The 18,014-nt window shown below is 34.1% G+C and overlaps 3 protein-coding genes and 1 long non-coding RNA gene across 4 annotated transcripts in view; 2 read left to right on the forward strand and 2 right to left on the reverse strand.

Annotated features, from left to right (window-relative positions):
* The window catches only part of LOC148624062 (transmembrane protein 196-like), a 321,118-nt gene that overhangs the window by 168,400 nt on the left and 134,704 nt on the right, over positions 1-18,014 (forward strand). The window lies entirely within an intron of this gene.
* Positions 199-10,437, forward strand: LOC148624070 (uncharacterized). The gene is made up of 3 exons (XR_015919605.1): positions 199-300; positions 7,138-7,291; positions 10,350-10,437. It is a non-coding gene; the product is annotated as an uncharacterized LOC148624070 (long non-coding RNA).
* LOC148624071 (uncharacterized) lies at positions 8,008-10,384 on the reverse strand. Its single transcript, XM_088566536.1, has one exon. It carries the CDS (start codon positions 10,024-10,026, stop codon positions 8,878-8,880), a length of 1,149 nt encoding a protein of 382 aa, XP_088422662.1. The 5' UTR covers positions 10,027-10,384; the 3' UTR covers positions 8,008-8,877.
* Positions 10,521-16,942, reverse strand: LOC148624072 (uncharacterized). Its single transcript, XM_088566540.1, has 9 exons — positions 16,731-16,942; positions 16,515-16,632; positions 15,555-15,655; positions 15,235-15,376; positions 14,618-14,712; positions 14,138-14,243; positions 13,814-13,898; positions 12,942-13,137; positions 10,521-11,852 (listed from the first exon to the last, which is right to left on the reverse strand). The coding sequence occupies exons 1-9, from the start codon at positions 16,872-16,874 to the stop codon at positions 11,724-11,726; spliced, it is 1,116 nt and encodes a 371-aa protein (XP_088422666.1). The 5' UTR covers positions 16,875-16,942; the 3' UTR covers positions 10,521-11,723.

An 18,014-nucleotide genomic window follows, 5' to 3' on the forward strand; every position in this document is an offset into this window, starting at 1 on the left:
GTCTTCAATTAGTTCATGGTGTTGTATCCATGAAAATCATGTCTGTACTTTTAAAAGTAAGCGAAATCTTATATAATGATCACAGTAGCAATTTAAAATATGTATTAAATGTAAATACCCACGCAAGTACCCTCACTCTTATGTAGTAAGGCAATATTCGGAAGAGCTTATACAAGTAAAAGGGGTATAAAAAGGTGTTTTCCAATACCTTAGTTGAACATGATTTCAATGCGAATAATTTTCCTGTAACAGTAGTTGACAAGTTTTCAATGTTATACATCTGTATACTATTAATAACAGGTAAGTCAACATTTTTGTCTATTAAATGAACAGTTGTGACCCCGCGATACCCATGTCCATCTCAATTTGAAGCGGTTATAACAATTCTGAGGAGGGGTTAGTAGTTAAGTTTACACTTTGTGTCATATCTTTTAAGTTAAGTATTTATATTGATATATATTTTCTACATATATTTTAGTAATAAATCATCTATCATCATTCCTGTGATGTAAGATTTAAAGAGATATACTAGATTTGTTAAATATAAATTTAACTATAGTCCCTCGGACACCTGCATATTAGAGTATTCCAATTTTACATGTTCGGCTGTTGAGTGTAGTTTATCTGTATTAATATAGATAAGTCTAAAACAATTTTAATAAGGGTGTTTATCATTTCTTACAATCAAATTGATGGTTATGTGTTTCATTTCTTTTTTTTTCATCAAAATTTGCTTTAAATAAGTTACAGATTAAATTAACTATAAAGTGCAGTTTAGATTGTTAATAATTCTAAGTCATCTGTCACTAACATGTGTATGTTAGACTAACTCAATATTGCGAAAATTAGAGTCGTCGTTGACTGAGAAGAAAAAGGAAAAATTATGTCATTTCAAAACGTGTTCAGTTCTACCAGAAATAAATGGTTTATACTGCTCTCACACTATGCCGAATATCCTTGCGATTGACATAATTTCATTCGCCGCCCACTCGCAATTATCGTATAGCTGTCGCTAGACATTCGTACTAACTCTTACGTAATACTGCTGGTTCGTGAGTTTTAACGAATATTATAATAAAATTCGCAAGGAATTGAAATTATCAATCCAAACGTAAATAATTCATATGCATTCTTACGCCAATCGTATTGATGGCAAGCCATTTGCATTGATCGTAATACATTCCTTTTATGTTCGCAAGATTGTTTTCTTTTTCCATTTAAGACTGATACGATACTGTTACCAATGCTTACGAGTCATTTAAGAATGAAGCGAATAGCTTACAACTTTTAAACGATATTCATGAGAATGTCTTGCAAATACCTACGAATGGCTTGTCAACGCTGGCGAGTGGTTACAAATGCATGCGAATAAAATGCGAATATTAAGATAATATTACAAGCATCTTGCGATATCCGTATAAAATTAGCACGAGTCTGTTATGCCAGAGCCTACCGACACTACGCAGACGTTTTGTATCGCGCTAGAATTCTAACAAGTAGGCTTCTGGAGCAGGGTTATGTTGCTACAAGATTGAAGTCATCACTACAAAAGTTTAATGGTCGTCATCATGAACTCGTGGATCGTTACGGTGTATCCATCTGTGCCATGAAAACTGATTTGTTCAACGTGTTATAGTTTTCTTTCCTCTTTCGTCTACCCCGGACTTGACTTTTTATGAGCAACTCTGCGGGTTTTTTTTAGAAAACCAGATAACGCTTACCCTACCGATGCACCTGGTCCATGCTCACAGTTTTTAGTGGAGTCCGAGTTGCTAATTTGCTTTTGTTACTTTTTATGTATGATTTTATTTACTCTATGTTCTTTGTTGTGTATGTCTGTTTTCGATGTCTGGTCTTTGTCCCTGGATTACATTCGTTTGATTATCGCTATAATCTTGGTTCCCTTGATTATTTTTCCTTTCGATAAAGATATTTCAAGGTCAGTTGATAATGGCCGAGTCTATGCAACAAGTTGCAACTCTAGCAGTGCTACTTTCACAGCACGCAGATATTACTCTTCGTGATGTTATTGCTCTACAACAAGAACAAAACAGAAGGCAAAGAAGACGCCTACAAAAAGGTGAGGTCATGCTGGGTGAGAAACTGGGTGTCCAGAGGGCAGATGATACAACATTCACATTACTACAATTTAATGGAGAACCTTCGTCACAACGACCCGGATAGTTTCAAAACCTATACAAGAATACAAGCGGCATTGTTTGATGAGTTGTTGGGTCATGTTAGACATAGAATTACAAAACAGAACACGAGATACCGAAAAGCTATAGAGCCTGGATTAAAGTTAGCAGTGACCCTTCGTCATTTAACAACTGGAAATTTATATGTTGATCTGTCGTATAGTTTCCATGTTGCAGATGACAGCATCAGTATGTTTGTCCCTGAAATGTGCAAAGCTATAGTATTTAGATGAAGTTGTTCCAGCACCAAGCACAACAGATGAGTTGAAAGAAATAGCCGACGAATTTCATAAACAATGGAACGTACCGCACGCTTGCGGGGCACTTGACGGAAAACACGTTGCTATAAAGAAACCCCCAATTCTGGATCTGAGTATCATAATTAGAAAGGACTCTTCTCTATCGTGCTGTTCGCATTGGTTGATGCCAATTACCGTTTCCTGTGGGCTGATATAGGTGAAGTTGGGTCTTAGACTGACGCACAGATATATAACGCTTCATAATTTTCAGAAGTTATTGAAAGTGGGGAGATTAACCTGCATGACTTAAACCACAATTCAAGGATTGCGCCATCTATACACTCGCCATTTTTTACTGCTTGTTCATCAAAGAGCTGTATGTGCCTCATATAATCCTGGTGGTTGGTGTCATAAATTGCAGGAGTTTGTTCTAGCCACACGAACAGGTGTCCTGCTGATCCTCTGTCAACTCTCTGTTTTTTGTTTGTTTGTTTGTTTGTTTGTTTGTTTGTTTGTTTTTGTTTTGTTTTGTTTTGTTTTGTTTTTGTTTTTGTTTTTTGGTTTTTTTTTGTTTCAGACGGAGGGATGTTGGAGAACGTGGCGGTGTAGCAATTGGTGTGATAGAATTGTTAGATCTATCACCGGAATCATCGGAATTTATTATTTCCTCTTCGGTTTTATTGCTTTTCTGTTCATAGTTTTTCATTTGGTCATCTTTGCTAGGACAACATGTAATTGTCCGATTTTCCTCTGCCTCGACCCCATCCAGCTTTCTTTTCCACTTCTCGTGATGACTTTTTCAAAAACTAAATTCAAAATGAAGGTATACGAGAAGAATTGATCAAAAATCACATCGCATGCGTTTTCATTCGTTTTATTCTAATTGATACTCGCAAGAATTCGTTAGACTCACAACGATTATCGCAAACATTCGTAAGGATCGTAAAGGCATTTGTATCATTCAGAAGTTAATTGTAAGAAATTATTGTATATTATTGCAAAAAAGTCATAAGGTTCGTATGGATTTCGTTAAATTAGCAAAACACTCGTAAAGATTCGTAAGACATTTGTAAACAATCTTAAGCCTTGATGATTTTCAATATTTTAAAAACCCAATCTTATTATTTCTGACGAATTTTCTGCGAAGGCCAAAATTTGTCATTCGCAAGGATATTCGGCATAGTGTGAGAGCAGCATTAGGTCTTATAATTAATTATCCACATATGTACAATTTATTAGAAACAAATGAGTGACCCAGATTAATACCAACATTTGAAAAGTACATGTATCATTTTCTTTATGTGCATGTATCTACAACAAAGAGCTCTGAACAACCTTAATTGTTCAACTAGTAAGGTTAGAAATCTGGTTACTATTTAGTTTGTTCCGGCAGAACAGTTTTTTTTAATTCACTTTTGTTTGTTTGTCTGTTGGGGTTTAACGTCCAAGCAGCAATATTTCAGCTATATTAAGATGATGGACATGAAATTGATGATAAAATGAACATGAAATAATGATGAAATGAAAAAGGGATGGGACACAAGGACAATGGGGTCGACAGATTTAGATTGCCACTGGAAATAGGGAGAGGTGGGTAGGGTCGGGCAATTTAGCCTCCTGTCGCGGAGCCCCATGGTTTCTACTCCGGGAGAATACCACAGTAAGGGTCTTTAACGTGCGAGGAACGTGACATCTTTCCCAACACGGTGCACCACTATGGTTTGCGGTCAGGTTTTCCGTATTATAGCCTGACAACCCCAGCATGTAACACGCCACGGGTACCCCATTACACCACCTGGGGCACACATCCCAGTTGCTCTGTGGGCAGAGCGCCCTAGCCCCCTGCTAGGGTTCTGAGCACTATTTAGTCGCCTTTTACGACAAGCTTAGCGCTATTGCAGGCCTATTCTTTTGACACCCGGACCTGCACTGGGCTATAATTCACAGAGGCCTATTCTAATACATTGGACATTTTTGTAATATCCGTATCTATATCGCCCTATCATAGGGATCACATTATTATCAACTGAAAAGATTTTCTATTTATACATGTAGCTACAGCATGTACTACAAATATTATGCATGATTCTAAAGATAAAAATTGAAGAACCCTATCTTTGTTCACACTACACACAATTACTTGAAAACTCTTTCACCAACTTTAATAAAATTTTATTCATTGTGTTTTTATTCGACTTTTTTACTGTCACTTAACTATTTGACACTGTTCTCTGTTGTAAATGAATGTCCATAGACACTTAATTTCGTGTGACAAGTACGGTACATGTAATATAAGTATTAGTTGTTTGCTCAAGTTTTCGAATCCAAAAGGAAGGTTGGTATTGATATGGGCGATATTACTTCAACCATTAAGGCCAAAACCAAGCATTTAATAGAATTGCACTATATACTTGTAACTCAACTGGAAGCAAATGAACGTCTCTTATATTGCTATACAATTTTCTATACCACTAAGGTTAGACTGGTTTTGAACCTTTAAGGAATGGTGGGCTAAAACAGGGGCCTGAAACCATTTTCCTAAAGTACCAGGTATAAGTAAATTGATTTTTTTTTCAGATTGTACTACTACTACAAGGTGCCGTTTTGGCGATAGCGACGTGATCTGATCAAAAACTAGGGGTCAAAAACAAATCCCTGATGTCTGGATGATCACTTGAGTAAAACAGAACTGATCACTTTGCAATTGCACTGCAACATGCATTTCTCCAAAAAAAGTTTAGACTGATTTGAACCAAATAAGGGTCAAAAAGGGACACATTTATTCTGGTAATTGCAATCAAAATTTAAAGCTGTAAACCTTAAGTTGCCCTACTTTTTCATGGTCTAACCCTGCAGTCATATGAAGCTGTCATATAGGACGTATTTTAGTGGATTATGGAATTTTACATTTTTTTTACTTTTAGAGTACAAGTATTTAACTGTGAGACATTCTCTGTGTAGATGTGGTATTTTTCATATTTCATATTTGTTGAGGGAACCCTTGTTAGATTTGCTGCCAAGATGTCAAACATTTATTTGGCATTGGTATTGTCTCATTTATGAAAAAGGGTCTTTTAAACTTTTCTACAAACTAATGACCCAGGGGCGTAGCTAGGCCTGTTTTAGTTGCAAAATTACGGCGAGGGGTCTTAGGGGGTCGCTCAAGGCCCCCATTGAGTCCGGCAAGGCAAAGCCCTGAGGGAAACTCCTGAATTTTAACGATTTTTGAGCCAGTTTTTCAGAGCCTATACTACGTTAGTGGTATGCATATGTGATAAATAACCTTTATTTCATTTTTAAAATGTGTGTTTTTATTTTTGTTACTTTTTCCGAAAGTACGCAACTGCGTATTTGCGTATAAGCAGCTACGTCCCTGTGACCTCAAGACATCATTTTGAATCGACAGGGAAGAAATCGTCATTCCTAATAATTAGGTTTTTAATTCCAACTCCACTTTGTGTAATAATGTAATACTCTCGTGCACCATAGTCGCATATTTCTATATCTATAGTTTGGAATAGTGATACATGTAAATGCATACTTGCAAGAATATGAATTCCAAAATACCTTGTGTTGGAGGTTGGACTTGACCATATACATCTAATGATATTTTTTCTCAGGTGTAAAACTGTCAATTGCAAAGATCAGTTGATCAAATTATTTAAAAAAAATACACACTTTTGAGGATTGAGCATTAAAAGGAAATTGTTATCAGATTTTAGCCTTTAAGGTGACCTTAACCTTTAACCTTTTGGTTGTTAAATGTCCCTATTATGACACACTTTCAAAGTTGTATGCAAACTTAAAGTATTGTGAAAAACAAAAGAGATAAACTGAAACGAGACACTAAAAAAATATATAATTGATTGCCAGTCTACATCTCACGACAAATGACCTTGACATTACGAATCTTAATTCATAGAAATTGGCATGGTAAAAGTCTCTGAATTCTTTTTTACAACATAAACAATAACTAAAGTTATTTTTAATGCAAATGTTGAGTGCCTCAAAAAATGTTGTATTTCTGGAATCCTTAATTTCTGAGGTTGTGCCTATTTAGCCTTTTCTTCTATTTCTATTTTTAGTAACAACCTTACATGTCTAAAAATAGAACAACCTATAGCTATGATAATTTTATTAGTTTCAATTGATAAGAACATCTTTATGGTTCCTCTTGAGGTATATAGTAGTATATTATATTAAAGTGGTTACTGTCATTTGAACACTTCTTGTACCCCCTAACCCCAAAATATGGCAAAAAGGGGGGTTATGTAACCAAGCCCTGTGCTAATACCTTGAACAGTTTACGGATTTTTATTTTATAGTAAGAACCACTTGACACCTCTGCTTATAACTACTGTTTAAAAACCAAATTATTTTGCTGGTTGTTTTTGGGCCATTTATAGGTCGGATACCTTAAATTGAAGTACATTTTGAACTAAATTTAACCATACAATCCAAATTATATTTTGATTAAATACCATATATTACTCTCAAAGTATTTGTAGTAATATTACCAATTGTTCAATTGGCACCGTTGCTATTGAGAATCTATAAAAGAAACTGTCTTGAAATCTCAACACAAAAATACAACATACTGACATTGATTGTGTGGACCTACTGAGGGTCCCAACGTTTACACATTCACTTATTGTAGAATAATATATCATCTTACATTAATTTTATCATTTATTTTGCAGTCTCTGAAGAGGCACTACTGACGACATGCACAGGAAATTGTCGTTTGAAATCAATTATTGCCTGCAAGAAGTTTCTTTGCGTTCTTTCACCTAAAGATACAAAATGTCAGGGAAATTGCACCAACTTTATTACTTTGATGTTTTACACAAGAATGTAAGAAATGTTTCAATACATGTAACTTCATGTACTCTATTACAACTATGCAGCTTCCTTTCAGAATTATGGAACTTAAAAACTTCAGTACAGAAATATCCTTATAACTGATAGCTACCACTTTTAGTTTCTGTTAATCTAAAATATCTTAAGAGTCTAAATTTAAAGCAACAAACCTACATCAATCCTTAACATGACATTGCAAAGTTCAACACATCCATGCAAGTAAATCCTCAGGAAATAAGCATTGTAATGTATATGTATATAACTTGTCTTATAATATATAAATCTAAACTTTAGGACTTCAACTCTGAAAAACAAATACCCTCAACGTCCTCTATGTATAGCAGGGGAAATGTCCTCAATCATTCTACCCCTTAATTTAAGTAGGGTTTTTAGTGATAGAGATTCCCATCCTTCTATCCTTCCGTTACTCGGAGGAGTTTCCCTATCTGATTTTTACTCCTTCTATACCAGTAAATGATATTTAACGAAAGTTTCATAGAATTGTTTAGTTTTAAAATTGGATATTTTGCATTTGAAAAGGAATCACAGTTGCACACCCTATACCCCCGACATCAATTGCTGTTAAATACCGCAACACATCAATTTCCAAGCCAATGCAAACATATTCAAGACAAAACATATTTGCTCTTGGGCCAATACCAGTCTGTGTCCACACTTGTTAATTTAACAAAAAATCAAGAAGAAACTGATTAGAGTAAAACTTTATTTGCACATTATTTAATTCAATATAAACTCTACCATACGTTTCTTTTGTAAATAATCAACATACGTTCACATGCGGTATCCATCAGAACTACATCATTCTATTTCAGTTCAATGTGGTTGAAGTTTCAGTAATTCTCGTCACAGCTAGTTGAAATTGACCACTTCCATTTTCAATACATATCTAGGTAGGCTGCTGAGTAGTTTAAGTAGCTTTCTAGGTAGAAATCTGTGCTATATTATACGAATGTATCCTACTTAATTTAATTACTACTAAAAACCTGTGGGATCTTTTAAAGTTTGAATGGCTGTCAATTATGATGAATTTAACCTCTATAATATTCAATCCACTAGTGTGTTTTGGTAGCTTGTTTGCTACATTTAATTTATTTGTTTCTGATTGGATAACATTGTTCATTTTATTTAAATATCCATTAACCAAAACCACTTTGATTTTCAAGGATGTAATTGAACTGTCTGTTAAAACTTCTGTTTAAAAAGAATAAGATACACATACATTGTTCAACTTCATTTCTTTCTATATAAAATAGAGCTGAAAGTAATGTTAAAATTACACTTTTGATGTATTACCATGTTTGCACTGTCCATTAAGTAGGGAAAATACATAGGTCGTTCTTAATATAGAACAATCATGCATTTTTAAAAGAAACCCTTTGAAATGTTTCAATATACTAGTATCCCATGTTTTTCTATTTTCTTTGGTCTCCTGTAAAAATATAATTGATTTTCCCAAAAAATCTGATGATACCAATAACAGTGATTTGAGTGGCCTCAATGAGTTGTGTAAAAACTATATTGTGTCAGTGAACATTTAAACCATAAGATTTTTGGTCCATTCAACAATGATTTGGTAAAGATTTTCGTTTAGTAATTTCAATAACATCACAAAGAGATTTATATGTTTCGTATCCCATGCATGTTGTCAACCCTTTCTCGTAAGACCTCGGTTTATTGAGTTTAAAAAGTAACTTATCATTATAATCCGGATCACAATGACTATGACCTTCAAAATTTCCACTTTCTGTTGTCTGGTGTACCGCCAGTAGTGTTCGAGAAACATCTAGTGTTACGGAGCCGATTGAACGCGCATACGATACAATATAATTGTCATACGCTCTTCTTCCAATCACAACTTCTGGAACATCTAACCAATTAAATAGCTGGTTTGTAATGAAATAATCTTCAGCATAAGGATAAAACATTTCACCTCTTGTTCTCAAAGCTTTTCTAATATTTCCATACGATGCAGCTTCTTTTGAATTTACAAATGCAATATTAGCTCTTTTCCCACTAATGAAAACAGAAGATTCACTGTCAAATGTGCTTTTAATTGTCAACAACGTTTCTAGTAAAGATGATTCAAATAAGATATCACTATTCGCGAAACCATAAAATGTAGAATTGAATTTTTCCATCACCACTTGGAACATGTGTTTCAATACTGGTGCCCCACATGCAGCTTGACTAGTGACAGGGAACACTGTCCATCCTCGATCTTCAACATATTTAGTAAGTTCACTGTCATTAGTAAACAAAACTAAACTGGTTCGAGGCATTAATGTGTTCCAATTGATAACTGTGTTATTATGGACATTATATTTGACCGGTTCATTTACCCACGATGTAAATAAAGTCAAAACCGCATTATCACTATCATTCGGCAGTGTGTTAAGTTTTTTCGCTTGCTGCACTTGACACTCTCTTGAGATTTGGCTGATCGTACTTCTTACAAGCTCGTCGATGTCTTTGTTACTTTTCCCAACACAGTCTTCTGGGAGAACATGAGAAAAGTCCAATCTGCCCATGTCTGCAGTAAATTTGATTAAAGCGTCAATAAACTTATGTATCGTACATGTTTCTTTTATTTCACTTGTTCTTCTAGTCATGATCAAGTAGTAAAATATATTGAGGATTCCAACCGCTGATATACAAATTAGAAGTCCTGTATTCCACGACAGTGTAGAAGCTTTTGGGACACTTTTCATACTTTCTCTTTTTTATGTAATTGCATTTGATCTTCTGGAAAAAGAAAATATTATACGAGATGATCACTCCAATGCCGATGGCAAAATTTCCTCAGAAAACCTGACAGTTGTATCTGATAAAATGAATTATCCTTCTTCCGTCTCATATTTTTATCTATTTTTTGGTATCGAACTTTTTCTGTATTGTACTATAGAAAGTAACAGCTTGACGTTATTGACTGACATGAAATGAAATTCGTCTAGTAATCACCACCGGTCATAGTTCATTATATGTCGTCGGTTTTTTTCTACATGTTTTTCATTTCAAATTAATATTGTTTTAGGTATAACAAATTTCAACTAACCTGTCGTAGAAAAGACTTCCAGTCAATCAAAAGTGGGCTATGAAGGTTGTCATGGTGATATATTTAAGATATGCAACAATTTCAGTATGAAAAAAATCGAAAAATTAAGCACTTCTAACCCATTACAGTGTGCTACTAAAAAGACCATAACTTTGACAGTGAATATTTTATTTCAATAGAGCTTAGTTCAATACATCATGAAAATCCAGTTAGGTTGACGTGTATTTCTTCTTTTGCCTTCAGCCTAAGTCTTTTTCTACTAGTCAAAATAAAACTTTTGTACACTTGAATTAACATATGTTTGGCCTTTAAACATGAAAAACGATTACCCCACTTTATAAATTGTTCACTGCTTCAGCCAAGATTACCGTACAGACAGAATAGGTAATGTATATAACATGTTCTCAATATTTGTGCAACAACGTTTATATTTATTGCATATCTATTCTGTTTTCTACAGTTTATATATGGGTACAAAAACAAATAAAATTAAAAAGACTGGATCATTGACAAATAACAACGGATGCACAAATCGATTATTATTATCAAATTACATACAATAAAGCAAAAACTATTAATATTTACTTCAAAATGAGTTTCTTTTATGATATAGATAAAGAGTAGCAATATCTGAGAAATATGAACATTTTTGACAGATGGAGGCCTTATATGGGAAAACATTAATTTGCATCGACCAATCAGGTAACAGTGATGACTGTTGAACTTGTCGACCTATGATTCTACTGGCGACAGTAGATTTTGTGTATTCCCTATTAAGACAATGGCATTATTGTTGCAGTTGTAATAGTTCTCTTACTAAATATAACAGAAAGCTGAGTACAAGGTATCAATCTCGTCGTGTTTAGTAGACAGCTTTCCTTATTGCCCCTTCAGAGATGAAAAATAATATTAGAGGCAGAATAATTAATTATTATATCTACGCTTTGAAAAGGCACTGTGAAAAAATAAATAATTCTTGGTCACAAAAAATGCGAGATTATTTCATTATTAAAAGTAACGACGTGTTTACGTACCTTCAGGTAAAGGAGAATGTGAACGATTTATTTTTGCTAATTTCGAGAGTAAAAAACCGCAAAAAAAATCCCCATTTATGAAATGCATGTTTTACAGAATCTTAGTCGCGAAAATAAATAGTAGCGATATTGAATTTATATCATGAAAATTAGTTGGTTTACAGCATTTGAACGACAAGCAACTTTAAATGTACGGAAACAAATCATATGCATAACGAAATTTTATCACCATTGAAAAATATCAACTTGCTAATATTTTTTGTTACGATATTTTCACAGCACTTTAGAACTGAGTGTTTAAAACCTGGATTACAATAAGCTATGCTTTAGTCCATGTCTCTGGTTTATCTTCCATTTCTCTGTGGGCTAACACGTGTTTGTTGATATGAACAATTTCCCATTGCTTCATCCACGGACCTTGTATGGTGGTGTCAAACTCATCTTCAACCTACAATCATTATAATAGAACTTCAGAGTCCTGTAAAAATAAGATTGTCTGATTACAGCCGTTTACATTTATTTTCAACTGTGTATGTTAAAGCGAGTAATGGGTGTGTTACAAACTCTTGGCTAAGTACAAAACAAGTTCACCAGTATTGTCTACTGATAAACAGTCTTATGAAATTGTATTTGTTACATGCATGACGGCTGGTGACTATCCAAATATTTCATTAATTAACCATGACCCATGACCGAATCTCAAATTCCACCATACTCCGATACCATTAATCCATCTGCAACCCAACCATTAAGCGAACCCTCCGACAATACAACCCCTATGCACAAGGAAACAAACATTTCTCGTACGCCCATTGAAACATAAACTAAAACTGCTCAACGTTTCATATCACTCACACAATAGATATAACACAAACCTTCTATTCGGGTAGGCAGTGTCAGACCATGTTTTGTGGGATGACGTCATTAAAAAGATTGATTTACAGTCTAGATCGCGATTCTAATACATTTACTCTAAATCTAATAACACTATATGATTTATTTCTATTCTAATAGTTTTTTTTCATATTTAATAGACGCAGCCTATGTGTCGCACGAAATGTAGGTCATGTGTTTATCACTTTTTTACCACGGCTGTTGTCTAAAGAGCTTTGAAGCACGTCATGTTAGAATTAGGAATTAGTCCCATTTTGAACAGTAAAACGTTTGAAAATTTAATGATGAATTAGTTGCACTAATAGAATGAAATTCTTATATGTCAGATACTAGTAATCGATTTAAGGGGACCAACAGGTCTAAAAATAGTATGATGAAATATACAATGAATTAGTAATAAGGAATCATTGTTTTAAGAGATTTCTAGACCATTGGAAGTTCGGGTTCTTGCTGTTTCGCAGGTGTTTATCCTTGGCAAATGTTTTTCAAATATTTAAAAAATTGAATAGAAGATTTCGCTTCGATTCACCAAAAACTTTTATAAATCTTGATATGATGATAGGTTACCGACTGTTTATTTTACAGAATAGCTAATAAAAATGATAAAAACATTTAGGAAAATGAATTCTGCAGAGTAACTTACATCTTTGATCATAGATTCCCTTTGTTTTTGGTGCCTGCTAACTTTATTAAATGTTTCCCAGTCGATTTGATAGTTCGGATCTTTGGAAGTTCTCATTAGAATTCCTTCCTTCAGACCATAAAACCCAACAGGTTGAGAGGGGCGCTGCCACCGAAGGTCTACACTCCATCTTATCTTGTTTGACATATTCGGTAAACTGCAGTAAAAAATAACTTGATACACTACATTCTGGATTCAATTTGGTAAATTTAAATAAATATCATTGATAAATGTTTTATAAAGTACGTGTGTAATATTTTACACATCGAAAAAGCAGTGTTTAATCCTTATATTTTCAAGCATAAAAATCACAAAAGTGTATTTTCGTTTTGATTTTTTTTATTGTAGTCCGGTATCCAATCGGCAACAAGGTTGTTAATTTCATTAAAAATGGGGGCTACAGTTAAACATATAAATGTTTTTTTTTTACGATATACGAAGTGGAAAATGAATGGAATGAAGCAAAAAAGAAACTACCATTTCATGCCTTAAATCGGCGCTCTTTTTTTTGTCGAAGCGAATGTATGAAATCTCATACACAATTGTAAAAAATCTTCCTGCGGAGACTGTTGAAGGTGTACAACCAGACACCTAACACGATTCTAATTATAGAGTAAGTGCACACCACAAGTTATAAAAAGAGACAATATGGTATAAATCTGTAATAATGGAGATATCAGGCTGAAATGTAATCAGTTTAAAAAGGACTTGAAAAATATAAGTGAGCTAAATTCTCACTTAAACACGCTGTTGGGTTTGCACTTATGTATTCAGTAATCAAGGAATAAAAATGTTTTCCTGTTTACTCACACCATATGCAATTTGATACATACCTTCTATGAGGAATAATGTTGTTGAACAGAAGCATACCTCCATATGAAATTGGGCACACCTTGATATCGTTGTCTAGGTCTAAATCTTAAGCAAGATGAATACAAAAGTAAGATGGACGGAAGAACGAAGACCACACGGATCAAAAAATGTGGTATGATATAATATGGGACACATAAAATAGGTATTGATATTAATGTATTATCTATGCTTTTCAATAACTTTTTGGTCAAACACACTTTTTAGTAGGATATGATCACTTTTAAAATATTCTTGTAAATAATACTCATTATGGAAGCTTCGTTTTAATGATATGACAGTAGTACCTAGTTTCTGTTTCATTTCCTGTTCTTCCAACATGACGTACCACGTTCCACCATAGCAACACTGGTGCGTTCCTATCCTACCAGTCTTATGTCCTCTAACAGCCATCTGACCATAAGAAAGGAAGAGTTTTGGTGTGGTTCATATATTACCAAGAAAAAATTTCAGTGAATATCGGGACTTCAGTTTAGAAAACAATCGAAATTAGTTTAACCCGAGGTACTAGCAATCTTTCTATCTTTAATTACATGTACATTCAAAGTCTTTAAACACCATACATAGAACTTTTTCAATAAATTTGAAAATTCTACTACGAAACATACTAAAACTTATTTTGTCTCTTCAATTATAGAACATAATTTATCTTTTTTGTTTTGTGACATGTTTACAATTTCAGGAAAGTTTTTTTACCATGTCTTACTTCCTGTTTAATATTTTCCTCCGGAACAATAATGAAATAATCAATAAATTCCATTCTGTACCTGTAAACATCCATTTTCTTCATTAGCGTCCAGTAAAGGAATCCAAGCGGTTGGCTGAAGGACTTTGTAGGATTCATTGTTAAGGTAGCCTACATCTAAAAGCGAAATGAAAAAGTTGAAAGGCAGCAATTATTAAAACAAATTTTAAAAAATCAGAGAAAGAAACTCTAAATAAGATTGATAAGAAGGACTGGTCTAATGTGCTGGTTATATAGCAGCAGCAACAAAAACAAACAACAAAAACAATCAGAAAAAACATTGTCTCAAGGCCATCTATCCGCATAGAAAACATCGAAACCATTTTTTAAAGAAAAAAATGTGAACGTGATTTGTTACACCCCTCCTCAAAAAAAAAACCCACAAACTTTGGCCTTAAAGTACAAGGTCAAAGGTAACCAAACTGGTATGCAACATATCAATTTGGGATTGTCTATCCACAAATACCTCAATCCTACTCCAAAGGACAAACCAAGTTGGGTGCATAGGCGGAAAGATTGGACCGCTTCTTTTTGGCGGTGTACTAATATTGTCAAGGTGACCTATGAGCATGTTAACCTTTAATCTTTCATAAATATTTAAAAATTTTCTTGAATAAAAATCTCAAGCTATGTAAATACCCTGATGCCAAGGGACCGTGGTAGCTTCATTTTGTGGTGTTTTGGACCGTATATTCCATACAGGGTGTCCCATGATATCTGGTCCTAGAATCTGTTCCACAACATTCAAAAGCCGCTCGTTAGACCAGAGATCTTGGAATGACTAATAAGTATAGAATAAAAAGATGTTAAATTGACGTTTAAAACCTGATTTATTCAGCTTTTAAAATAAGAATTAAACTCTAACTTGTTTATATCACTTACCTTAATTTAAAGTAGTATGAACAGGAAGAGATGAGAATGTTGGATTCAGTATGAATGATACTAGATTCCAAACTTGCCTTTGGCATCGATCCTAGTTTAAGCAAAAAAATGTTAGCTCCTGGAAACTCTTTTTCCATTAATGTCAATCTTTCAAACAAACCATACTCTCTATATAAACCTGTAATGTAACGTATGAATTAAATTAAATTATAAAGGTACTGATGCCACTTTTTTATATCTGAAATTAAAATAAAAAGTATAAAAATTTTCATTTAATTCGAGAAAAAAAATATTACAACAATTTAGACAGTGTCATTTCACGTTCATTGATAATGTGTATCTGACAAAATGGTCCATATATAAAACATTATGATCTCGGAGAAAGTTATCCGAGCCAAAATTCACGTCTACATTTTTATGTGCCCCGTCATGTAATAAACACTATAATAACATGCTATTGGCTGCAGAAGATAATGTTAATTATCAATAAGTATATACAAGGTTCACTCGGATATCCATTACCAATTAGGGTAACCGTAATGAAAGCGGGAGGTTTAACCCACAATTTTCATTAGAAGTGCTATTGCAGGTGGAGCTTCCCTGCTCGAACCGCATGCTTTATTGGGATATCTCAGGGAAGGCTGCCCTACTCGAATCGCGTACTCTATCGGGCTATCGTAGGGAAGGCTTCCATGTTCGAATCCCGTACAATATCGGGCTATCGCAGGGAAGGCTTACATGTTCGAATCCCGTACAATATCGGGGTATCGCAGGGAAGGCTTCCATGTTCGAATCCCGTATTCTATCGGTCTATCGCAGGTGAAGCTTTCCTGCTCGAGATTAGTTTTGTAATTTTGTTATTACTACCCTTCATTTACTTCAAAATAAAAAACATTGATGTATTTATGTTCATAAATTTGCCTAATCATATATCTAACAGCACGCCTGTTTATAGGCCATCTCCATATGGGAACGTATTCGTAGTCAATGGATAAATCTCCTGAATAACTAGCCGTTAAGATTTTCATATGTATTACTTTTAATTTTCCCTCCTTTATGGAGTTTCTCTGCAAGTTCTTCCACCAATATCTTTAAATCTTCTAGACAAGGATCCAACTCCTCATGGGTGAAAAAACCCTCCACTTCAACATAACCCTACAACGACATTTACTGATCTCAATATTTATCTTGTTCTATTTATACATCAAACCGTTAGTATGTACAAAGTGTATTTACGTTCCAATGTATTTTACCTCTTCAAAAAACTTCCTAATCTGATCATCGGAGAGTTGTCCATTCTTTTTCACCTTTGGGTTTGGAGGCTTGGCACGGATATCAAAAAGTTCTGGAAATGCTTCATCAGTAGAACCAGGGTAGATTGTCTTTGAATCGGACATCGTTTTAAGATTAATGAAAGCTATGGTGAACAGTTAGTGACAACAAAACTTTATCATTTTGCAGTCACGTAGCCAATGAAAATTATCTCTAAAATGAAACTTAGGTCTATCATCAAAATTTAACGTATGAAGTGTGTGTATAATACGGCACAAATTTCAGCGGAGATAATGGTATTTGAGTCCTTAAGATAAGTGTAACTTTGAGGTTATTAGCATTTGTGGTGTTCAATATGTTTTTTTCGTGAAATTAAAACTATACCAAAGTTCTCTGAATATAAACTTATGCTCATAAAGTATATATGCGTTTTAGTTATGCGATTGTAACGGGAGTCTTCTGTATGTGCAAGTTTCTCAGTAATAATGACCAGTTAACACTTTAAAATCAAGACCACAACAAAACCAATCTAACCATTTAAGTAGAGTGATCTTCTTTTAATAAATGATGGTAAGTATTTGAATGTTCGCTGATTAATTTTCTATACATTAGATGATTCATACAGTACACCCGGCGTGGATTTTTCGTACACTCTGTCATTAAACACTGTGAATAAGAACTACATGTGGAAACACACAGTTTATTTAACAAAGTCACGGAAAACAATGGTGCATAACACTTACAAATGCATAAAGCCTATGAGTGAATTAACCGGTTTAGCTAGTTAACTGGAGGTGACTGGCTTTAACTTAAATATCTAAACATCGTTCACGGGAAAGCGCGGGATTTAAAATCCTACCAGTTGACCAACCTTAATTACTAATGTACATTTCAACACGGCTCGACGGTCGACACAAAACCAATAATTATAAATGTTTTAGTGTATAAAGAAGCCTAAATATCCAAAATCATTCTCTAAAACAGTAAGCCAAAAATTTCACAAGTATTCTCCGGAATGTTACATTCCTTTGAGAAAAACGACAAAACCGTAAATAGGTCAGAAGCAAAGAACTTACAGACTGTAACAGTCTTAAAGTGTAGAAACGGTGTGCTACACACCCGAACTGGCTATCTGTTGAAGACGCGGTAAACCGCGCCGCACACTCGCTTAAATACTCAGTTCAAAATGAATCAACCAATCAGAGCGAGGATATCAACTCAAATGTTATGAACTCGATTTGGGAAAAACTCGTTTTGAAATAAAC

Source organism: Perna viridis, chromosome 2, assembly GCF_037379345.1.
Source record: "Perna viridis isolate PV_CMFRI_1.1 ecotype Kerala chromosome 2, ASM3737934v1, whole genome shotgun sequence".
In the NCBI taxonomy this organism is placed as follows: domain Eukaryota; kingdom Metazoa; phylum Mollusca; class Bivalvia; order Mytilida; family Mytilidae; genus Perna; species Perna viridis.

Coding starts and splice junctions, on each gene's coding strand:
- LOC148624071 (XM_088566536.1), bottom strand. CDS start 10,026: ATGAAAAGTGTCCCAAAAGCTTCTACACTGTCGTGGAATACAGGACTT.
- LOC148624072 (XM_088566540.1), bottom strand. CDS start 16,874: ATGTCCGATTCAAAGACAATCTACCCTGGTTCTACTGATGAAGCATTT. Junction 14,713..15,234: donor CACGGTCCCTTGGCATCAGG/GTATTTACATAG, acceptor TTTCGCTTTTAG/ATGTAGGCTACCTTAACAAT. Junction 13,138..13,813: donor AACATTATTCCTCATAGAAG/GTATGTATCAAA, acceptor TTTTTACTGCAG/TTTACCGAATATGTCAAACA.